At 40.8% G+C, this 24,746-nt stretch overlaps 2 protein-coding genes across 2 annotated transcripts; one reads left to right on the forward strand and one right to left on the reverse strand.

Annotated features, from left to right (window-relative positions):
• Positions 1-5,457: 5,457 nt before the first annotated feature.
• Positions 5,458-6,694, reverse strand: LOC311036308 (fasciculation and elongation protein zeta-2-like). Its single transcript, XM_084044926.1, has one exon. It carries the CDS (start codon positions 6,683-6,685, stop codon positions 5,504-5,506), a length of 1,182 nt encoding a protein of 393 aa, XP_083901052.1. The 5' UTR covers positions 6,686-6,694; the 3' UTR covers positions 5,458-5,503.
• Positions 6,695-16,553: 9,859 nt separating this feature from the next.
• LOC311036381 (uncharacterized protein) lies at positions 16,554-20,342 on the forward strand. The gene is made up of 8 exons (XM_084045025.1): positions 16,554-16,922; positions 17,006-17,078; positions 17,237-17,438; positions 17,627-17,679; positions 17,926-18,071; positions 18,182-18,246; positions 19,343-19,428; positions 19,879-20,342. Exons 5-8 carry the CDS (start codon positions 18,003-18,005, stop codon positions 20,001-20,003), a joined length of 345 nt encoding a protein of 114 aa, XP_083901151.1. The 5' UTR covers positions 16,554-16,922; positions 17,006-17,078; positions 17,237-17,438; positions 17,627-17,679; positions 17,926-18,002; the 3' UTR covers positions 20,004-20,342.
• Positions 20,343-24,746: the final 4,404 nt, after the last annotated feature.

Here is a 24,746-nt window from a genome sequence, read left to right on the forward strand (position 1 = left end):
ATGTGTGTTGAAACATTCTAATAACACATTAATGCTCCCCTGGGCACAAATAAAAAATATTTGAGAACCACTGGTTTAAAGAATAATTCAAACATTTTTAAAGCAAGCCTAAATAAGCAAGTACACTTTACAAAACGAGCCCAAAAAAACGCAACCCACAACTACCAATATTTACAAGCGACAGAAAAAGTATCCCAAAGTCGCTTATAATAAGCCGTCATGGCAACGCTGGCAGTAATATGGTGTATTGGTGTGTTATTGCCATCTTCAGTGCAGGGGTGGAACTGCAGCATTGGTTCCATTTGTGCAGTGGTGGAAAAGTCACTTCATTAATATTATGTGAGTTAATCGATGCGATCGATTCGCTGTTATCATTCAATAATGATACATCGTGTAATTACGTATTCACCATTAAGTTTAGTGCGCAGCATAGCACTTACGGTGTGTTTTCATCGCTGTAAAGTAGACTTTATTTCACTGCTCTTTCCTGTTTCTTATTGGAGCATGGCGAACAAATGCGTCATCAGTTTGAACAGCTTGTTCCAGGAAGTAATGGAGGTTGAATCATATCAAAGTTAAATGTGTAGTTTATCGGTGCGTTAAGAGTGAAGCCACACGTTACACACGTCATTACAGAGGGGTTTTATTCGGTCTTTTGTTTGGTTTGTATTTATATTTTGTGTCCAAACAAACTATGACGCAGTTTGGTATGTTCTAGAATCAATTCGCTCTCTCGAGTGGCGGTGCGGCATCGCTTCTCGGCCTTTTGGCTAAGATCAAGTGTAGTATCTGTTCTTATCAGTTTAATATCTGATACGTCCCCTACCCGGGGACCATATATTAAATTGATTTTTGGAACTGGGAGATGGAATAGGGGCTTGCTCCGTCCACTCCACGCATCGACCTGGTATTGCAGTACCTCCAGGAACGGTGCACCCCCCTTTATGTGTGAAAACAATTTAAAGATTACTCTAGGTGCGTTCGGATTATGAAGAGCCCACTCACATATCAGTATCATGTTCAACCCAGATTTGGCACAAACAAGGGAATTAACTCTTAAATTCAGTTCAGTTCAGTTTCGGTTTATTTCCAGCTTTTTGGACAATACATAAGGAAATGCTTTAGTGCAGTAAGACACAGTACAGGCAGTTTACAAGTGTCCTTGATGCTGGAAAAGGGGAAGGGAGAAGCATAGTGCTTATCAAGCCCTACCCCTGGCTCAGTTTACCAAAAAAAATAGACAATCATTATGATGATAGTAGTAGATACTATAATAGTTAACATAATAAAAAAGAAAAGAGTCAATGTTTTGACACTCCTAGATAGGAAATGTAAACATTTCAGTGTTTAACACTCATCAGAATCATCATCAATAGAAAATAGAATAGATCAAGTAGAGAGGTCTGTTTTTTGTTTTGTTTTGTTTTTTAACATCGGTAATGGTAAATAGTAGAGAAAATAAATAAATAATAATAATATATGTTTTGACACGAGATACATGGTATCTTCCACACAAGACCTTTCTCTCATGTGGGAGTCAGGACGGCAGAGAGCTCTGCGTCACTGTGGAGCGGGTGGCAAAGGTAAGTTATAATAATTGTGTATGATAGTACAGAGTATGGTAAATGAAATATGGTCTAGTTATTATCAGTAGATTGGGTTTCTTCCTGTAAGTATCTGTCAAAGTAGCTATTTTTCAGTTTCCTTTTGAATTGAATGATGTTTAGGCTTTTTTTTAGTGTCATCAGCTAGCCCACTCCACAGTGACATTCCACAGGATGAAACAGACATGGACTTGAGGGTAGTGCGTGCAAGTGGTTGTTGAAAGTCTGATGGGTTTCTGAGGTCATGGTGACTACTATCTTTCTCTGGAAATCTGTTTTGTATGTTGATTGGAAGTGATTTATTTTTTGCTCTGTACATGACTTGTGCTGTTTTGAATTTGACTAGATCGGGAAACTTTAGAATATGTGAATTGTGGAAAAGAATATTTGTATGGTCACGGTACCCAGTGTTATTTATGACTCTTACGGCTCTTTTTTGTGTATGGAAAGTGAGTGAATTGCTGTTTTGTAGGTATTTCCCCATACTTCTACACCAGGGGTTCTCAACCTTTTCAGGCCGCGACCCCCAAAATAATGATATTATTTCCCGCGACCCCCCCGCGCGTGCACGCAAAAAAAAAAAAAAAACGGTTCTGGGCGGATTGGGCTTGTTTTTTCCCGTTTTTTGGTTACTTTATTTCGTTTTTTTTTTGCAAAAACTGGATAAATTGAGTAAATTAACTGATAAAACATGAATTAATAACATAAAATAATATTAAAAAAAAAAAAAAAAAAAAATGTTTTTTTTTTTTTTTTTTTTACATTCACCCCAAAAAATCTGGCGACCCCCCCCCAAATTATTTGGCGACCCCCCTGGGGGTCGCGACCCCCAGGTTGAGAACCACTGTTCTACACAGTAGGATAAGTATGGTAGTATCATAGTGCAGTACAAGATATGAAGTGATTTGGTATTGAGGATGTGTTTTGCCTTATTAATAACAGCTATGCTCTTTGCAATCTTGACTCCCACATGCCTTATGTGTGGTCTCCAACAGATTTTGTCATCCAGGACAACACCTAGGAATTTATTTTCGTATACACGCTCAATTTCAATGTCATTTATCCTAAGATTTAGTTCTGTTGTAATGGTGCGGTTGCCAAAGACCATGAACTTTGTTTTTGTTAAATTTAGAGAAAGTTTGTTATTGTCAAACCACTGTTTATATTTACTTAGTTCAGTTGACATGGATTGCACAAGCCGTTGGATGTTTTCCCCAGTACAAAAGATGTTTGTGTCATCGGCAAAAAGTACACATTTGGTAACATTTGATACTGTACACAGGTCATTAATTTACAAAATAAATAATTTGGGGCCCAAAATTGAACCCTGAGGTACCCCACAAGTGATGTTGAGATGATTTGATTTGAACTCTCCTAACTGAACATACTGTTGTCGACCATCAATATAGCTCTGCAGCCATTTAGATGCAACTCCTCTAATGCCATACCTCTCTAACTTAGAGATTAAAATGTTATGATTTAAGGTATCAAAGGCTTTTTTGAGGTCAATAAATACTCCAATTGTGAACTGTTTGTTATGTATATAGTCTGTTATATCTTCCATTAGATCAATTAGAGCCAAAGAAGGTGATCGGTTTGCTCGGAAGCCATACTGATTTTCGGACAACAGTTTGTGTTTAGCAATATAATCATCCAATCTGACCAGAAATATCTTTTCTAATATGTTTGAGAGTTGTGGAAGCAGGGAGATTGGTCTGTAGTTTGTAAATTGCTGTTTATTGCCGGATTTGAATATTGGAATGACTTTTGCTACTTTCATTGAACTCGGAAAGGTGCCAGTATTTAAAGATAGATTGCATATGTACGTGAATGGTTTGATAATGCTATGAATAATTATTTTAATCAGTGACATGCTAATGTCATTACAGTCGGTTGATTGCTTATTTTTTAATTTGGCCACAATTTCAATTACTTCCTGCTCTTCCACTTCTCTCAGGTACATTGAAGATGGGTTGCTAAAGCCTAGGTCTTGATGGTGTCCAGTGTTAACAGGTTGTATTTCATTTGCAAGAGTTGGTCCAATGTTTGTGAAGAAGTCATTGAAGCCGTTTACGATATCTGGCATATTATCTATTTTTTGTCCCTGGTCGATAAAGTGCTTTGGTAAGCCTGTGTGAGCTGTGCCTTTCCTTATGATTCCATTTAATATATTCCATAATCCTTTTGTATTATTTTTATTATTTTCTAGGATGTTATTATAATAAATCTTCTTACTTGCTCTCATAATATTAATTAACTTGTTTTTATATAATTTATATCTATTTTCGGTATCTGTGGTCCTGTTTTTTATGAATTGTTTATATAAATGATTCTTTTTTTTTACAAGCGTTTTTTAGTCCCTGTGTCAACCAGGGTTTTGTTGATTCAGAGCTTTTATCTTTATATTTTTTGATAGGGCAATTTTTATTATATAGACGAGTAAGTATGTCCAGGAATATATTGTATGCATTATTCACTTTTGTATCTTTTAATACACTACTCCAGTTTTGCATAGCAAGATCCCTATTAAGGGCTTCAATAGAGTATTCCGTAGTTTGGTGTTTGTATTTGAATGTGGTTTTAGTCTCTTTCGCCACATGTTTCCATTCATACAGTGCAAACACAGGCAGGTGATCTGAAATATCATTCAATAGTAAGCCTCTCTCAATGTTGCCTTCAATATTATTTGTAAAAATGTTGTCGATTAAGGTAGCTGTAGTTCTTGTTATTCTGCTGGGTTTAGATATTAACGGGAAAAGATTCATACTATACATACTGTTCACAAAATCAACTGTAGTTTTAAGTTTGTGGGGATTCAAAAGGTCCAAGTTATAATCTCCACAAATAAAATTATTTTTCTGGTGGATTTTACTGAATAGGCTTTCCATGCAGTTAATAAAGGATTCCACGTTAGTTCCCGGGGATCTGTAGATGCAACTTACAATTATGTTTTTCTCTTTCTCCATGATGACCTCAATGGTTATGCATTCAATTACTTAATCGAGAGCAAATGACATATGTTCAACTACCCTGTAAGTCAGAGATTCCTCAATGTACAAAGCTACACCACCCGCAGACTGTTTTTTTCTATTTATATAATTAAATTCGTAGCCTTTCAAATTATAGTTAAGTCCTTTGTCAGGGTTTAACCATGTCTCTGAGACTGCTATTATACTGAAAGGTTTTGAGAAATGACTGAGGTATTCCTTTATACTGCCAAAGTTTGCATGCAAACTTCTACTATTGAAATGAATGAGTGACAAACATTGTTTGGCCCCCATATTTAAGCTAAGTTGTGTATCATTGTAGTACTGGCATTTATTACTCACATTGTTATATATGTTGTTATCCGGATCAATATGCTGTTCATAATCAAAAGGATTGTACTCTGTGAATTGGAATGTTTCAAAACTCACATTGTCATTAATGTGGAGACTTTCGTCCCTTCCTACAAATGGCTCCTCAGATCCAACCATCATTTCGTACTGTGGTACTGTACATTATGAACCTGCATATGCATATGTTATAATATTCAAATAGATCATGGTAGTGATATTTGTGGCTATAATTAGGTATGGTAATAATAATGCATATATATAAATTAAAGGTTACAAGAGATGGACATGCAATTTGATAGTAATGGTAAGGTTTGGTTATGATAATGCATACTATGTAATAAGTATTTGATTGATCATCGCGTAATATAGTATATATGGTAATAATATGTATGGGAATATAGTAAAACATATGTGATACTATGATAACAATACATTGATAGTATAAAGAGGTATAATATTGTGTTTGGTTGTAAAGTATGAGATGCTTAGGAATGATGTTAGACGGTCTCATCATTCCTGAAGTCTCTCTCATCATGTGGGAATCAGCATCATCACTCACTTTCACCTGGGGCAGACCACTTTGAGAATGTAGTCTGTTAAGAGGCTGGGAACCTTGTCACTGTCCTCCAGCATCGCCTGTAGAATCTGGGTGAGAACCTGGAGGTCTTGTATGGATGGAGCTCCTGCTTTCTTCTCGTAGGGGATGACCGTCGTCAGATATGATCCCAGCGTGTGCGTGTCTCTTTCCGTGCGCTCCGCCCCGCTCTTCATCTTCTTCTGCCTCTTCTGCAGCTCCCTGAGCTCCTTCTGTCTGTTCTGCACGGCGATGAGGACGGAGATGAAGGCCTCCTTCACCTCCTTCTCAAAGTCCAGCTCGTCCCGCAGGGCCAGCTGTCCTATCGGCTCCTCAGAGAACCTCCTGATGGCCGAGTCCACCTCCTCCAAGTGCTCGTTGAGCTCCGCCAAGCTCATGGCCCTCAGCCTGTCCTCATAGCAGTGTGTGTTGTTGGAGGTGAGCAGGTCCAATGTGAACACAGAGAGGTCCGACTGGGACCGGTTCTGATCTGCATCCTGCTCCACCGAGTCCTGCATCAACTCCTCTATCTCCTCAATGACCTGCTCTGCGGTGAAGAGGGGCTCGTCGTTCAGACAGGAGACGATGATGGAGTGCATGTCCAGCTGCTCTCTGAGCTCCTCATCGTCTGACAGATCCACCAGCTCCTCACATAGTACTCTCGGTTGCAGTGGCGGGTTGCACATGGCGGCGAGGTGGAGGGCACGCGCCCGCGACCGCTTCCAGTCCACCGGCATCACACGGCCAAAGTTGTCGGTCAGATCCCTCCAGAGTTGGTCTCGTTTCAACAGCGTTTCCTCTGTGATGAGACAGACAGGAGCGGTGCTGATGATGAGCTCATCATCCTCATCATTAGTGAAGCACACGTCCAGGTCGGTCATCATCATCAGCTCCTCCATACTGAGACAAGTGTCCGTTGTTCTCCTCTCCTCCTCCTCCTCCTCCTCCTCGAACCCCGGACGGCTCAAGTCCAGCACGTCCATTAGGTCCACCACAACTTCCACTCCGTGTTGTTGTTGTTGTTGTTGTTGTTGTTGTTGTTCGGAGCCGAAGTAGTCTGACTCTTGTTCCATAATGATATTATCATCATCCCGGTGGTGGTCATCACACTCACAGTAACGGTCACAACGGTCGGTAGTAGAAGGACCGTGCCGTTTGAATCGGCTCATATTGTTCCACTCGTCCTCTTGGAAAGAAGGCGCTAGGGGAGACGCCATGGTGGCTGCCTGGACGGTGGACGGTGGAGCCACCGTACCGTGGCCGTGCAGTGAGCTACCCGGAGCGGATATATGTTGTATAGCATACAACATTTTTGTTGTATGCTATACAACAAAAATGTGGAATGCCCTACCCAAAGGAGTGAAGGAGTGTAAAACCCTACTCACTTTCAAAACTGCCCTAAAGAATCACCTTCAGGAGGCTGCAATTCGTAACATATACATACGAGTAACATAATTGTATGATGTTCTGCATAGTAGTGTATATTTGTATGTCTTAAATGTCATCATGATTTGGTTGCACGGGGATCTCATTTTAAATAAGCCAAGTGCTTTTAGAGGACCTTTTATTGTGATTTGTACTTCCATGTACTTTTACCATGTCTTTCTAAATAAAGTATTCAATCAATCAATCAGTTTGCATTGACCAGTGCGCTGAGTGCTGTATATCCGAACGCACCCTATGTGTATATTCTTAGTATGTTTGTTACATTAATCTGAGCCTAAATATAATCCAATAACTAGTGGTCCAGTTATTGTAGTGGAGCACTAAAAGTACAATATTCGTCTTGTAGTGGAGTGTAAGCAGTGGCGTCAGCAGGGATGTGCTGGGCCCCTAATTCAGCCTGAGAATCTCAGATAGAGAGGGCCATAAGGATTTTCTTTGCCTCCGGTCCCGCAGTGAGGTCCCAAATACTAACTGATGAGCAGTATATTTTTATTTATAATAAAAATAAATAATTGTATTATTTATAATAAAAATATACAATGAAAAATGTACAATAATGATAAAATACTGGAGATAATGTGGGCCGATGCTACTCAAGGATAGGCCATTTCAGATGAGAGACAAGCCAGTGGGTCAATTACATGAGTTATATTTACTTTGTGGGCCCCCCAGATCCAAAAGTGGAGAAGTTAATTATTATTTTTTCTGCCTGGAATGGAGCGGCCGTTCGGGAATTGTCCCAAATCTCCCAGTGGGCAGCACGTCCCTGGGGCGTCAGTTCAGTAAAAGCTAAGGTATGGCAAGGTTAGGGTTGCCAACTCCCAGAGATATAAGGGACACGTATCCTGGCCGAAAAAAAAGTTTGGGGGTCAAACCCCCCCCAAAAAACGAAATGCATAGAAAACTATACATTATATCTATAACATAATACAAACACAATGGTCTTACACCTGCATTAGTCTACTATTCATGATTTCTTTTTTTTGCCAAGGTATGGCACCTGCCATACCTTGCCATACCCAATTGAGGCCCCTATGTAAAGTACAGATACTCAAACACAAAATGACACAGTAATATTATACCAGCTTGCAGCAAGCTTTTTTTGGCCCCAATCCGATCAATGGGTAAAATGTACTAAAGTAGCTTACATCAATCAAGTAAAACTTAATTGCTGTAAATGTCTGTATGGTTTTTGATTGATTGATTGATTGATTTTGATTGATTGAATACTTTATTAGAAGTTTGCAGAAAAAAGCACATGAAAGTATAGATCAATACATGGTCAGCTAATTATAATTGAAAAACCTAAGAAAGCTATTGGCTTGTTTCCATTGGGGCCCTTTGTACTCAGTTCATTTTGACATTAAATGACAGACAGATATACACTACTATGCAGAACATCATATAAACAGTTTAAAAAATAAGAAAAACAAAATAATATGTACAGTAAACAATTTGAGGGGGGGGGGGTAGGTTATAACTTTTACAGGGGCCGCTTCTGAATTGCAGCCACCTGGAAGGTACTCTTTTAGGGCAGTTTTGAAGGAGAGTAGGGTTGTAGGGGTTGGGTTGTACACTCCTTCACGACTTTTGGTAGGGTATTCCACATTTTGGTGGCATTTAGCAGGAGAACGAATCCAACCCCTTGTTTGTGTCAAATCTGGATTGGACTTGATCAGTGGAGCTACCTTTGGTGTTGTGATTGTGGACTTCATTTAAGATGTTTGAAGTACTTTAACAGGTACATGGGTATCTTAAAGTTGTGGTATATTTTGTAGACCAGGCCCCTTGCAAGTTGCTGTACTCTGTCCTCAACCCTGAGCCATCCGACCATAGCAAAGTGAGCAGGGGCTAGATGAGTTGTAGGTGTATGGCCAAGAAGTAGCCTTACCAGTTTGGGGATGTCTGGAGCCTTGTTTTTAAGGCCTTAGTGGAGTTGTGGTATCATGAGGTGCATGCATGGTCGAAGTAACCTTGGATGAGGGCCCCTGTTAGAGTCCTAAAAGTATTCTTACTGACTAGAGAGGAAATCCTATACAAAAAACGTGTTCTTTGGTTGACTTTTTTTTATTACTCTTGTTGCCATTTTATCACTGTAAAGGTTTGCCTCTAAAATGGATTTTTCCTTTTTTCATGTGATAACATTATCACCCACTTTGATTGTGAAGCTGTCAGCCTTATCGAGGTTAAAACTAGACTCAAAGACAATGGATTCAGTTTTTCCCAGGTGTAATGATAGTTTGTTATCAGCGAGCCAGATGCGGATCGTATCGAGTTCAGAGCTGAAAGCTTTTTCAACCTGTCCCTGTCCAAGACCAGCAGAGCAGAGTCATCCGCGAACAGGAACAGGTTGCAGTCACAAGCTGATGTCAGTTTGTCTCCATCACACCACAAATAAATGTATAAATGGGGGGGAAAAGTACCATTACATCACCCCACCATTATAAAAATAAGACCTATTTGATCCCACAGGGGAAATTCCGTTTTCTGCTTCACCCAACTGATTGTTACTCTCGGAGGAACAGCTAGGGTGTCTCACTCATGGACATGTTGACATATTGCTGGGGTTGGGAATTTAACATGGGACCTTTTCAAGGTTTATTTAAAGATTCTTCAAAGTGTAGATCTACTATTGTTGGATTTGAACCCAGGACCTTTGGAACATGTAGAGAGCATCTTAAATCAGTGAGCTATTGTGCTTGCTGACTATCAAAAGTCAAATGGATTATTCACATGCTTGTTTCCATTGTGCTCCATAAACATTCAAACATCTTGACAACAGCACAATAAACTATAAAAGGAAAAAAAAACATTTAATTGCATATTATACTATTTTGTTTGTTGTTAATTAAAGCAGAAGTAAAAATGTGGCGGCACAGGCAGCATGGTAGGTTACTGTGTTAGCACACTGCCTAATTAGTTAGTTATTTTACTGACACAAATGTATAACACATTGGGTCCAAACAATAATTGAAAACCCATTAATAAAAAACTAAAAATAAAATAAAAAAAGGTACAATACATTCAAATATACAATACACAACACAAAATCCCTTTACTCATACACCAGGAGTTTTCTGTTGCTCCAAAAGTGACAGGCAGGCATGTAGCATAAACACTGTTCCTCTGTTAGTGCCCACAAAGAGTCTAGAAGTGGCATGTTGACATTATAGGCATCTCTTGTCGGGGGGATGCGGAAAACTCCCCCTTCCAGTCAATAGCTTGCCATAGCATTTTTGCATCACCACACTCTGCCACCGGGGTGGATGTGCTTCCTGGTTCCTGAGCAGGTTGTGTGCCAGGGGTCTAGGGCTGACTAGTCTGCTCTGGACAGCACAGTTATACAAAGATTCAGCAAACCACAGCCATATCATCCGAATTCTGGCCAAAGGTGATAATAGGTGTTTCCAGTGTTCCAACAACGTACAGTTAAGAGCAAACTGTTCTACGTCAATATTTGTAACGGGCACTGGTTTCATACAATGGGGCTTGTCAAGGTGAGTCTTAATAGAATTCGTACACAAATCCTGAGCACGCTGTAACAAAATCACATTAATCATTTATTCAGGGAACACAAGTTCTATATACACAGGGGCATGGTCAGATGGCATTTCAATATTTTGGTTCACTTCAAAACCTTTGACACACTTAACATGACAGGGAAATTGAAAGCAAGACTGAAGTCTCAGTGTGTAGAGTTCGGATCCTGTCTAAAGGGACGTTCACAACAAGCACGATAACAATAACTATAACTAATAACCATATGTAATCGTACTCACTGATGAACGATAACATTGATTGATTGAATATTGTATTAGTACCTAGAAATGTAAAAACAGCGTGAGTACAGTCAAACACTTTATCTAAAAGGATAATAAAAAAAAGTCCTTGAGGTCGTTTGTTTCCATTGGGGTCCTAGGTATTCAATTCATCAACATATAAAATAACACCAAACATTCAAAATCATCACAAATACAAAACACTATGTACAGAGTAGGACACACACACACACACACACACACACACACACACACACACACACACACACACATGTAATGGATCTAAATTTTCTGTGACCAGTTGAAAAGGTAAAAAAAAATCGCTGGCAGTGAGTGATTTATTTATGTATTTACTCTGGCAGTGAAAGAGTTAAAGAGGTAGGAAGGGTTTTAACCAATATGATGCTTTAAAGAACCATCAGAGAATTCACACTGGAGAGAAGCCATTTTGGGCTATCGTAAATTACTCGAAATTTGGGCCACTACGCGGCCCAAACCTCTAGAGTTCGACACCTATGTGCCACTGCCGATGTGACAGATATGGCCATATATGGACATCTGTGTGTCTGTCAGTCCTTGTCCCTTTTATGGCCATATATGGAGATATCTGTATTTGTCAGTATTTGTCCCTTTTTAGATCCCTGATGTCATGAGTATATAGTCAAAGTATTAACCTATGGTATTAACAGACTTTGGGTTATATGCTGTACAGCAACAGGCCTTTTTTGGCCCCAACGACCCCTTCCAATATATTCAATACCATATTCATTAAAGGGGTGGTGCCATAGTTTTGCACTTTTTCTGTTTTTCATGTGTCTGTGAGGTTGATAGAACTTCATTAAGCCCCCTGGTGGTGTTTTTATGGTGTTTTATGTCTTCTCTGACTATTTTGGGTTTCTACCTGGAGGCTGAAACCTTGAGGGTCAAACGTGCCAATAGAAAAACAGCGCTTTAGTGACATAGTAAAAACATACCCTCCCCCTCATTATCATAACACAACAGGTGTGGGCATGAGGAGGCGGAGGGACTAGGACAGGTGGGTGGTGCTAAGGTGGTGGAGGAGGTGCTAAGGCAGGGGTGTCAAACTCATTTTGGTGTCCGGGCAAGATTGGTCAAATGGTGACTTGAGGTGGGCAGGAACCAGTTGCGGACGCACATGCGCGCTCACACGCATTCAGTTATACAGCGTTGTTTTTCAATTTGTTGTCTTGTCTCAGAAAACAAACAATGCAATTTGTAACAATAATAATAATAATAACTAGAAAAAGTGCTCCTCGGAGCGTCACAAGTGTCACGTGAGGCTCGACCAATGTTTGCTTGGCTGACGGAAAGTGATAACAAACTCTCCTGGCGGAGACAATAATTATTGTCTCCGCCAGGGGACTATGTTTTCACTTTCCGTCCCCCCCCCTTTGCCAAGCTAACATTGGTCAAGCCTCACGTGACACGTGACAATACGTTGAAAGAGTGTGCTCTGATTGGCTAGTGAGACGTACATGACGTATAGCGGCCTATAAATAGATGTGTCACTTTGAAAGAGTCTGTGTCTCTTTCAAAGTGAGGTAAGACAGGAATAATCACGAAATGGCTGAGAAATGGCGGAGCAATACATTATGTAGACACACTGGTGTCATCACAATACATAATATAAATAGCTTAGACAGGATTAATCAATATTTGCTGGCGGAGACTTATGCTCCGAGGAGCACATTTTCTAGTTATTATTATTATTATTATTATTATAAACCATTTTAAGTAGAATAATTCAATTTGAAGTTAAACAATACCTGGTAATGTGTGTGGGTGGTTAAATAATTACATTTATAGAACAGTGCTGTAAAGTAACTAATTACATTTACACAAGTACTGTACCTAAGTAAAGATTTGAAGTAGTTTTACTTTACTAGAGTATTTCCAATTTCCAGAACTTTCTACTCCACTACATCTCAGGCACTGCTATAACTACAGTATATCACTTTTGTTTTTAGCGGCGCTAGCCGCTCTATACCTTTAGGTATAGAGCGGATATTATTAGCGGCGCTAGCCGCAATTAGCCCTCTATGCCTGGCTTTTGCGTCAACGTTCTGATTGGTCAGGTGCGCCAACGTTCTGATTGGTCAGGTGCGTCAACGTTCTGATTGGTCAGGTGCGTCAACGTTCTGATTGGTCAGGTGCGCCAAAGTTGTGATTGGTCACTATTCATGACATCACTATGATGTCATGAATATAGAATTCGATGTCTATATAAACGATGACAATGACTTCATCTTATTATTCATTTGGCTAAAGTCTCCGTCTAGGTAAGTTATTTAAAGTTAATATGACGAATAGAAAGAGAAAGATACAAGAACAGATGAAGGGTGAATGTATAGAAAGTCTGAGTTCGGGACCCAGTCATCCGTTATGACAGAATGGTTTGATAGAGACGATCGAGAATCCAAGAGTCCGTTAAGGTTCTGATTGGTCAGGCCCGTCAAGGTTCTGATTGGTCAGGCCCGTCAAGGTTCTGATTGGTCAGGCCCGTCAAGGTTGTGATTTGTCAGGCAAGGGGACTATTCATGACATCACTATGATGTCAAGGTTTATTTTTTATTTCCTCATGTTTTTTTTTGTATATATTTTTATTTGGCTAAAGTCTCCTTCTAGGTAAGTTATTTAAAGTTAGATCCTCAATTTAACTTTATCTGTCGTCGACGCTCTGATTGGTCAGACCCGTCAACAAAGTGATTGGTCAAGCTTCACATGACACATGGCTATAAACACATTATAAACACATATCGATGACATAATGTATTCAAAGGCGCCGCTACCTTCACACAGGGTGTGATTTTTAATTATTAAGATTAGCTACTTTAATTATTTACATTTACAAAAATAGCAGATCTACAAGCTCATAGTGCCGCACTCAGTGCCGCACTATGAGCTTGTATAACTGCTATTTTTGAATAGCCAAATAAATCTTAAAATTACACAGGTGCTTTCCCAGATTGAATGTTAAACACGCTCTGAGTTCAATTAATACTGAGGATTTCACTGGGCAAGCTCCTGAGAAATAAAAGAAGCAGCTTTGATACATTTATACGTTTTTAACACATATATGTTTAATGATTTACATGGTGTAGCCAGCATGAAATTTTATCTAAATCACTTGCTGCTCCCAGACACCTGACATCTCTTTGCTTTAACAAACTTGCCAATGTCAGGGAGCAGTTATTTTCATAACACTGCACTACGTTTGTGTGTGTGTGTGTGTGTGTGTGTGTGTGTGTGTGTGTGTGTGTGTGTGTGTGTGTGTGCGTGCATGTATTCCCACTGCAGATCATACAGTTTCCCATACAATATTCAAGAACCACGCAGTTAATGAGGATATTCTTACATTTGCAGTTAAAGCTAGATTACAGGTCCTCCCAACCAGACTCAATCTCTCTCTGTGGTACCCCAATACATTTTCTCCTCATTGCCTGCACCATCACAACACCCCAACCATAGAGTCACTGTCACATATTCTGAATGGCTGCCATGTATACAAAGGAATGTATATTTCCAGACATGACAGGATTGTTGACTTACTGGTTAAGGACATGCTTCTATACATCCCACCTTCTTCTGTTGAAGTTTATACTCACACAAGGGTTTCATCTGACATGTTCATACTATGCAATAACGAAACTGAGATCTTTTCAAATGTGACAGCTAATACACCAGATGTTGTTGTAGTTGACGAAGAAAGCAGAGAAGTCACCATCTTAGAAGTAGGCTGTACGTTTGACTATAGTCTGGAGGAGACATTCTTTGCCAAGGTTTTAAAATACCAACCTCTCAGAAATTAGATTGAACAACTTGGGTACAGGTGCAAACTACTTGTGTTTATATTTGGAAGCCTTGGCAACGTCCACAGACAAGTTGTAAGGGGTTTGCAGATGGCAGGAATTCCAAAGCCAAAAGCTAAAGCATTAGCAAAATTCTGCTCGATATCTGTGATAATAGGCAGCCGCCACATATGGAGGAGACGCTGCTTCCTGTATCCATAGACAGATCAGACATGTCAATGAGATTCTGAGCTTGTATGTGCATCTACCACTATTTGTGTTCAAGAATTTCTCTTGTAAAATGTGAACATAAATAAATATATTAAATGTGTGTGTGTGTGTGTGTGTGTGTGTGTGTGTGTGTGTGTGTGTGTGTGTGTGTGTGTGTGTGTGTGTGTGTGTGTGTGTGTGTGTGTGTGTGTGTGTGTGTGTGTGTGTGTGTGTGTGTGAGAGGGCGGAGGACAGAGCTGTAATTTAAGGCTGCATTAGGACCTTTTATACTATTGCCATATTGTCAACACGGCCTGTAAAACCCTCCTTCTCCACACCTCCCTCTCAGCTCCCCTCTGTCATTCTCCCTTCAGTTCCCTTCTTCATCTGTTCTAATTCCAGGGACCGGCCGGGTCTTGCCTGGATTTGGAGAGTACTTGGTTTCAAAGGGTAATTGACACCTTACCTTACCTCACCTTAAGTTATTGGAACCTTTGGAGGTGGTTAACAGCCAGGCAGATGGACCATATGCTGTGAGGACCCTATTGGGGTGGGTCATCTATGGTCCCTTGATAGGAGACAACAATGTCAGGGATGAGACTGGCTGCACTGCTGCGGCTGTCAATCATATCATATATCCAGAAAAACAATCAGGACTTCAGTGAAAGAACAAGCAAGGAAATGGAAGCCAAGTCAGGGTAGGATGAAAGATGGACTACTGCGTGAAACGGATCTGTTCCGCAAGGTGGCTTGCCTCCCACAAGAAACGTTGGTGGTTATGTCCTCATACCCTTTCGCCATGGTCTGGAACAGCAATATTAAAGGTTACATTTTCTTTTTCCTTCAGCTAGTTCCCATCACGGCTGCACCTTCCTCGATCATCACCTGCTTGTCTCTCTCAGCACACCCTAAATTTGCTATTTGTCTTGCGTTTCAGCATCCTTCTCCCTCCGCCGCAGATAAACCATCTCTACCTCACCTCTCGCTTTATCCACCTCTCTTGCTTTATCGTCTAACCTTCTAACCTGGGCTTATACTCAAATGTAGTCATTTCTGTTCTCATCCCTCCATGTTGCTTCTAATGAGAATCGTAGCATTTTCAATCCGGCCGCCTCTAGTTCTTTGCCCTCTACTAACATGACCACTTGCCCGGTGATTTATTGACTATGGTTCACATAATTTATTTTCTGATATTGCACTAACATGTTTGTGCTGTCTTTTTCAGGTCATATATGCCAGGGATGTGTGGTTGGAGGATGGAAAGGAGACAGAGGGTACAATTCCTAATAATTGGATCGACAGGGGTAAGGGAACCATTAGATGGCCAAATGCCAAACAAACACAACTTACAAGATGAGAAAGGACCCCCAGGAGGACTGGCTGACGTCCCAGTTAGTCAAGATAAAGATGACTTCAGGCAGGTTTTGTTTTTGGATCATTTACTCAATAATTCAAGTACAAATAGTTGAATCAATGTTTACAGTTGAATTGTATAACTTCTAGTTAAAGCTTGTGAATGTGACAACTACAACCTGACCAGCCAAGCAGAGGAGGAAGAGGAGGATGTGGATGTGGTGATAAGAGGGAAGAGGAAACCTGTTAAAAGACAAGATGATGACTGATGTTGAGTTCATATGTTTCTCAAGTAACTTCTAAATATGAAATGTGTTAACAGAAACTGGGCCTCACATTGTAGACCATTCGTGTTTTATATGACGTTTTGTACTTTAACAGAATCTGATGATGATCCGGGGGAGGCGAGCATTATGGGTAACTTTCTTCTATAATCAATTTATAAGTCCAATGTCAAAAATGACAATCAAATGCTTTAATAAGGCTGTCTATTTTAGATATGGATATGTTTATTTTTACTTTATATTGCAGCCGTATAGGTGCCCTCCTTTCCTATCGCACCAAGGAAGTTGCAGTCCAGCCAGGACAACAATGTGTTACTCAATGCTTGTTGAGTATTGATGTCAATTTATGAAATATGATAATGATGTATTGGGTACACACAACATGAAATCAGTTACAAGCTGATTGTTATGTTTCAGACTCTGAAAATCAAGCCCTGGATGGCCTGGTGGATGTCGTGGTGGACACCATGTCTGTCGAGTTGGAGCATGCTGAGGGGTCTTGGCACAGGGAAATGTCTACACACAGTGAGTATGCATCACATTTAAGCAGTCACCTTTTGTTTACAAATCAATATTTGGTATCTAAGAACATTCTTTGTCTTTTCCAGGTTCCCGACATGCAAGTGTAGCACCTCGGAGCAGAGAAAGAAATCATTACCATACCTAATTCACAAGCAATGAGTAAGTAGTTACAGGCTCAATGTGTTGAACTACGTGTATTAGAGGAGATGTGTGATTGTCAACATCTAAGACCAACCAGTAGGGGTAGTCTTTTTCAGTGTGACATGGTATTGTAGTAGTATTATGTCCAAGTATTAAGTCTTTACTGATGGCTCCAGCCATCAGGCACAGTGATGGCTCCAGACACAGTGTCAGATACCGGCACAGCATCAGGTCCAGGACCAGCCACGACTCCAGGTACAGCAACAGCTCGGAGGCACTCTGTCAGGTCCAGACATGATGACAGGTCCCACCGCAGTGATGGGTCGAGGGACGCGGTCAGGTCCAGACATGACAGATCCAGGGACACGGTCAGGCATGGTGAGTTGTCCAAAGCCCCCAAGTAATCAAAACCTTTACAATTCAACAAGTAGTATTGTGCACCCCTAATTGTTACAATATGACATATTTATTATTTCTCATCTAATGTATAGTCATCTGTCTTGGAAAGTTTTAATGCAAAAATATCACTTTGTAATTTCTAAAATGTACTTTTGTTCTTATTACAGGTGCTATGCAGTGACTGAGAGGCCAACATGGGCATTCCCATTGCCAACACAAGGTAAGTTCTGAGCTATTTCCATGAAGACAGGACACTGGCCAAGAAAACTGGGGGACACTTCATTTGCAACCCTTCTCTCTTCTGCCCTTTCTCTCCTTTCTTCCTGTACTGTTCTCTCTGTCTCCTCTCCCATCGGGACACAAAAACAGCTCTTCAATTATAGCAGTGTTTTGTATCATTGTAGGGTGGTGTCTATAATGTCAGATAACATTTCTCTGTGTTAATGTACACTTACTTATTTTTCAGTATACCAGAAGAAAGTCCTGACCATATCAATATTCATTAAAGAACCTGCCTCTTCAGCGGCCAGTCATGTTGACAGAATGGAGAACATGGAGGACTTCCAGAGAGAGGAGCAACTCCTCAGTGATGTCCAAGCTTTTAATACCCTGGTAGGCTTTTCAAGAGTCTGGAAGTAATGAACAGCACAAGATGCACTCGCACACTTTTTATGTTCCTCTGGGATATGTCAGTGAAAGTTTTCATGGACTTATTCCAACAGGTGCTGCAACTTTCCCGTAATGGAGGGAAGGACGTGAAGGACTGTGTCCACAAAGTTCTTGACAGGTATGTTTCAACATACACTATGAATTAACCCCTGTGTGATGTTTGGGTGCGCTGTGGTTTTCAATGTCTGAACACTTATTTGGTTAATTCTTCTAGATGAGGGCCTGACTGCATGTTTCCATTAATTTGCCTTTTTAGCGGTGCCAACCGCTCTACGTTTGACTCTGTCTGCGTGTCCGTCCGCGTGTCCGTCCGTCCGTTTGTGTGAGCACGGGATGAGCACGGCAAAGAAGCAAGCAGCTATTACTTCAGTTTGCAGCATGCCACCAAGTCCAAATTTGGTATGTGGACTTAGACCACCAATAGGGACGAGCATGAATTGATGACGTTATCAAAGAGGGGTCCAGGGACCCCCAGCGCCCGTATGAGCACGGGATGAGCACGGGATTTTAAACAGCTATAACTCCAGTTTGCAGCATGCCACCAAGTCCACATTTGCTATGTGGACTTGGACCACCAATAGGCACGAGCATGAATTGATGAAGTTATCAAAGAGGGGTCCAGGGACCCCCAGCGCCCGTATGAGCACGGGATGAGCACGGGATTTTAAACAGCTATAACTCCAGTTTGCAGCATGCCACCATGTCCACATTTGGTATGTGGACTTAGACCACCAATAGGGACCAGCATGAATTGCTGAAGCCCCGCCCCCTCTGTCCTCCCATTGGCTGGCCTTCAAACAGCCATAAGTCAAGTTCGCAGCATGCTATGGAGTACAAATTTTGTACATGGACTAAAGCCAGCAATAGGGACTAACTGTCATTACTTAAGCCCCGCCCCCTCTGTCTGCCCATTGGCTGGGCTTTAAACAGCCATCATTCCAGTTTGCAGCATGCTACCAAGTACAAATTTGGTAAGTGGACTCAGACCACCAATAGGGACGAACTGAAATGAGTTAAGGCCCGCCCCAAAGGCACCGCTTCCTTCACACAGGGTGTGATTTTTTTTTTTAGCTTAACACCTGAGCCCTCTGTTATGTCATGTCAATGACATAATAGTTGAACATTAAGTGAAAATTAGTAGTATAAAGGGTTTATACCATGTTTTACAATAAATCCTAATCCTACTACATTAAATGTAATTTGTTTTTCTTCAGGCTCTTCAGTAACAGTCTGATGGCACAGTTGAACATGAAGGGGAAGGGGGAAAAACAGAAGACTGCGACTTTTAGCACAATACAAGGTAAGCCCATATTTCATGTTGACCAAGGACAAATCTAAATGTAATTGGGTTTATTGTCACTTCCACAATACACACTAGGCATACAGGGGAGCAAAATACCATTCTCCACAACTCATGGTGCACATTAAAAAGAGGCAAACATTAAAAAGTAAAGAGCAGACAACATTGGTAAAACGTGCTGATGCATTCAAAGTGCAATATAGATACAGTACTATTCAAAGTGCTATCCATCTTTCAAGATGTTGGTTTTGGGGGCAATATATGGCGAGCATGGGTTCAGGGTTCTGATGGTTTGGGGCAGCTGTTGGATGACCTGCTGGTGCTTCCCCCTGAGCTCTTGAACCTCGTACCAGATGGCAGGAGTTCAATCGAGCTGTGTATTATGTCAGATAGGGACTAGGACAGCATGTTGCCGTTGCACATTTTTTATTGTCTTTTTATACTATGCAGATGCAGTCATGAAATTCGACCCAGAAGCCACAGAGGACCTCATAAGGCAGCATGCCGCAGACCACCTCAAGCATGCTCCAGCGAGAAGGGGAGGCGGAGGACACACAGCAGGCACTCAGGACTGATTTAACTTGAACTTTCACTGTCCATTGTGGGGGATCTTAGTGTCACAGTATTGTACAGTATTGTGTAATTTGAACTTGTGTTCTGTTCAATGAAGTAGCTCTGGTTGGACCTTACCCTGGCTATTCAGTACAGCACTTGTTTAATATTTTTCAGTTGTTGTGGAACCGGCCCAAGCAAAAAGGGTGTCCCTGCAAAGTAGGCTGTGCTATTATGTTTTATTATTATTTTATTTTCATTCGACTAGTGACGTGGACTTGGACTTGACTTGGACTTAGCCCCCCTCGGACATACCTGTGGACTACACCAGGTACAAATTACTTCTTTGTTGCTCTCCCTCATGGAGCTACTTGGGGATTATACCAGGGTCAGTCCACCCTAGGTGGACACGCGCTGACCTTTTGCACCTTAATCCCATGTATAACGCACTGACTTTTTTGTCTTTTTTTTTTTATTGTGCTCTTTTTCTCTAAGCACCTTAACGTCCATAAGTATATCATGCACAGTATACATATATTGCTGCTATGCTCAGGCACCTTAGTTTTTATTATCTCAGGTACTTTGTAAATATGTAGATAACTTGTTTGGCCTTCTGTTGTTCTCTTGTTTGATCTCCTTCCCACTTGCCCCCCACCCCTCTTCTTCTTCCCCCCCTCTTCTTTCTATGGAAATTAATGTTGCGATGGGAAGGATGTACAAAAACGAATTTCACCCACTTTTGTACCTTGTAAACCTGTGATGTGACAATAAACCTGATTCTGATTCTGACGTGTAAAAAAAAAAAGAAGTTAACTGTTCTGTTAACTTCTGTTCTGTAAAAAAAGGGCAGACTTATACTAAGAGTCAAGTGTACAAAATGTAAGTTGTAAAAAAAAAAGTCAGACTATACTGATATTACCAGTTTTACCCAGCTAATGTCTGCCCTCAAAGGATCAGTTATAAATGTCTTGCTCATACCACTGTGATCAAGTCTTGAACCTGCAACCTTCGGCTCACCAGGCTGTGACTCTAACCATTCGCCTACTGCAAAAAGGAATGAAGACCATTCATAGCAAGGCAGCTGATGGCTCAGTGTGTAGACACACTGCCTACATATCCAGAGGCCGTGGGTTCAAGCCCCACTCACTCTTTGCCCTGAACCTTTCCTTTACAGAAGAGGTTCAGGGTAAGGAGTGAGTGAGGCTTGAACCCACACACCCAGAAACCCTTAAAATCAACACAGAAAGCATTGAATTTCAGGGCTACTGATGGTGCAGTGGACTAAGTCAGGGTCACAAGTACTAGCGTGGCTAGGACTAGTTGGCGCGGTCCTTGTGTCGGTCAGATAGGTTACTCACTCAAGAGAGGGTGCAGGGAGTGGGCGCGGGGGCTTCTTCCCCCCGTGGTTTCCAGACAATAAAGCGGAGGGGTTATAGAACAAATATAAACGGGCAGCTGAAATATTACAGAAAGATTGAGGGAGGGGCGGAGCTAGAGAGGAAGGGGTGGAGCCAGAGAGGAAGGGGTGGAGCTAGAGAGAGGAAGGGGCGGAGCTAGAGAGGAAGGGGTGGAGCTAGAGGGGAAGGGGCGGTGCTAGAGAGACTATAATATAGACACTGACACTATATATAATATAGACACTATATTATAGTGACACTAACACTATAATATAGAGACACTATAATATAGTGACACTAACACTATAATATTGACACACTAACACTATAATCTATAATATAGACACTATTAGTAAGTATATCAGTTAGTTATATATTAGTATTAGTAAGTATATTAGTTATGCGATAGTAGTTAGTTATATATTAGTAAGTATATTAGTTAGTTATATATTAGTATGTTAGTTAGTTATATATTAGTATTAGTAAGTATGTTAGTTAGTTATATATTAGTATTAGTAAGTATATAGAAAAACAAGTTAAAACCGTTTCGGTGAAATACATTTTACTAAGCTGTTGGCTGAGAGTTACAGGTTTCCTGGTGGTTTTAACTTGTTTTAGTAAGTATGTTAGTTAGTTATATATTAGTATATAGAAAAACAAGTTAAAACCGTTTCGGTGAAATACATTTTACTAAGCTGTTGGCTGAGAGTTACAGGTTTCCTGGTGGTTTTAACTTGTTTTTCTAGAAGTTAGTCTGCAAAGGAAAGCATCACAGTAAACCGTTTCGGTGAAATACATTTTACTAAGCTGTTGGCTGAGAGTTACAGGTTTCCTGGTGGTTTTAACTTGTTTTTCTAGAAGTTAGTCTGCAAAGGAAAGCATCACAGTAAAGACACCAGTGGGATTTGAACTCATGGCCTCTGGATCATGTATACCGTGTCTCAACCCATTGAGCTAACAGATGGCTGACAAGTACAGCCTTCCTGGTAGTTTTCAGTTGATCTTCTGGAAGCCAGTCTGCAAAGGAAAGAATCATAGGAAAGACATCAATGGGATTTGAACTCATGGCCTCTGGATCATGTATACCGTGTCTCAACCCATTGAGCTAACAGATGGCTGACAAGTACAGCCTTCCTGGTAGTTTTCAGTTGATCTTCTGGAAGCCAGTCTGCAAAGGAAAGAATCATAGGAAAGACATCAATGGGATTTGAACTCATGGCCTCTGGATCATGTATACTGCGTCTCAACCCATTGAGCTAACAGTTGGATGACAAATATAGCCTTCCTGGTAGTTTTCAGTTGATCTTCTGGAAGCCAGTCTGCAAAGGAAAGAATCATAGGAAAGACATCAATGGGATTTGAACTCATGGCCTCTGGATCATGAATACTGCGTCTCAACCCATTGAGCTAACAGATGGCTGACAAGTACAGCCTTCCTGGTAGTTTTCAGTTGATCTTCTGGAAGCCAGTCTGCAAAGGAAAGAATCATAGGAAAGACATCAATGGGATTTGAACTCATGGCCTCTGGATCATGTATACAGCGTCTCAACCCATTGAGCTAACAGTTGGATGACAAATATAGCCTTCCTGGTGCTTTGACTTGAACAACAAACAAGACAAATAACTTTTAAAAAAATGTGTTACAGCATAAATATAAATCTTTTTCATGGGGGGCCCTGACACTACATCTTTTCACATTGGGGTCCACTGCCCAAATACATGTCAATTTGGGGGGTTGACAACAAAAGGTTTCAGAACCACAGATTCCAAGGAAACAGCTGTAGGTGAATGGATAGAGTCACTGACTAGTGAGCCGCAGGTAACAGGTTCAAGCCTCAGCTACAGCAGCAAGTCAGGATGTCAAATCAAATAGGTATTATTAGGAGTGAAATGGTTGTGTTTCTTCACCCCAACTGCACATGACAGCAGTTTTATATCAGTTTACATGTACGTTATTTTCAGTGATGAAGACAAACCGCACAGACGTTCACTGTACTTTAGTACATTTTGTATACTTATGACTCTGAGTAGAGTATAGCCTGACTTAAACAAACAAATAACAACTTAGTATAGTCAGATTATTTTTTACACAACTTCCATTTTGTAATCAAACTACCGAAACGAAAGTGTGGAGGCCAAAATCGTCCCCCAAAAAACCTGTTAGGAGTACGTTTCAGGCAATTTAGAGTTGATTGGTAATTTTCGTTTCGGTAAAAAATATTTTACCGAAACGAAAGTTAAATCCGAAAAAATCACTAAGTGTGGAGGCCAAAATCGTCCTCCCAAAAACCTGTTAGGAGTACGTTTCAGGCAATTTAGAGTTCAGGATGTGCAGGGTCAGCTGTGCACATCCCAGTAAGCAAGGTAAATATCAGGAGAAGACTAACAGATCCCAGTAAGCAAGGTAAATATCAGGAGAAGACTAACAGACCATGTGTCTGTATATACAACAGAGTTGGTGGCGATAATCATAGCCTTACAATGGATAGAAGAAAAAGCAATAAACAACACAGTCATAGCGTCAGATAGCTTCTCAGCATTAGAGAGCGTAAGATCAGGGAGATCTGCATGCCGAATGGACCTTATAAATGAAATATATATGATTTTGTTTAGAGCAGAAAAGAAAGGAATAACAACACAATTCCTGTGGGTCCCAGCTCATGCTGGTGTGGAGGGGAATGAGCATGCAGACAGCCTGGCCAAACAAACACTAAGATTTAGACAGATAGACATGAAGGTACCATTAAGTAAGAGTGAAGTTAAACCAATGATCAGGGCCTATACACAGTCAGTGTGGCAGGAATACTGGGATGAGGGGGAGGTTGGAAGACACATGTACAACATCCAAAAGCAGGTCGGTACTGAGAGGGCGGTGGGCTGGAAGAGGAAGGAGGAGAGTATCATCACACGGTTGAGAATAGGACATACAGGGCTGAATGATTCACTACATAGAATAGGGAAGCACCCGACAGGGAAATGTACAGAGTGTGACGAACAAGAAACAGTAGAACATGTACTTCTCCAATGTGGGAAGTACAACAGTGAGAGGAATCAATTATATCAGGAGTTGGAAAAGGGGAAACATCATGATTTAACACTGTCAGGTCTCTTAGGGAAAGCAGCAGGGAAAGTATACGATAACATCATTAGATACACAAGAGAAACCCAGTTAGTCAATAGAATATAGAGTTTTGTTTTTATTTTTTTGGTTTACTGTACATGTCCAGTTCACAATCCAGTCCAGCTGGTGGCGGTAATGCTCCTTAAATGGTTGCCAACTGCCAAAAAACACGAAAGAAGAAGAAGAAGAAGATTGGGTTTGGAGGTCGTTTTGCTTGTTTCTTTCACGAGACTTGGCAACATTGGTTT

This window comes from Gymnoscopelus microlampas (genome assembly GCF_963454915.1).
Source record: "Gymnoscopelus microlampas genome assembly, chromosome: 20".
Taxonomy (NCBI): Eukaryota; Metazoa; Chordata; class Actinopteri; order Myctophiformes; family Myctophidae; genus Gymnoscopelus; species Gymnoscopelus microlampas.

Excerpts from the sequence above, each read along its gene's own strand:
- LOC311036308 (XM_084044926.1), bottom strand. The coding sequence starts at position 6,685 with ATGAGCCGATTCAAACGGCACGGTCCTTCTACTACCGACCGTTGTGAC.
- LOC311036381 (XM_084045025.1), top strand. The coding sequence starts at position 18,003 with ATGGAGAACATGGAGGACTTCCAGAGAGAGGAGCAACTCCTCAGTGAT. Across the intron at positions 18,247-19,342 it reads GTCCACAAAGTTCTTGACAG|GCTCTTCAGTAACAGTCTGA; the intron begins GTATGTTTCAAC and ends GTTTTTCTTCAG. Across the intron at positions 19,429-19,878 it reads GACTTTTAGCACAATACAAG|ATGCAGTCATGAAATTCGAC; the intron begins GTAAGCCCATAT and ends TATACTATGCAG.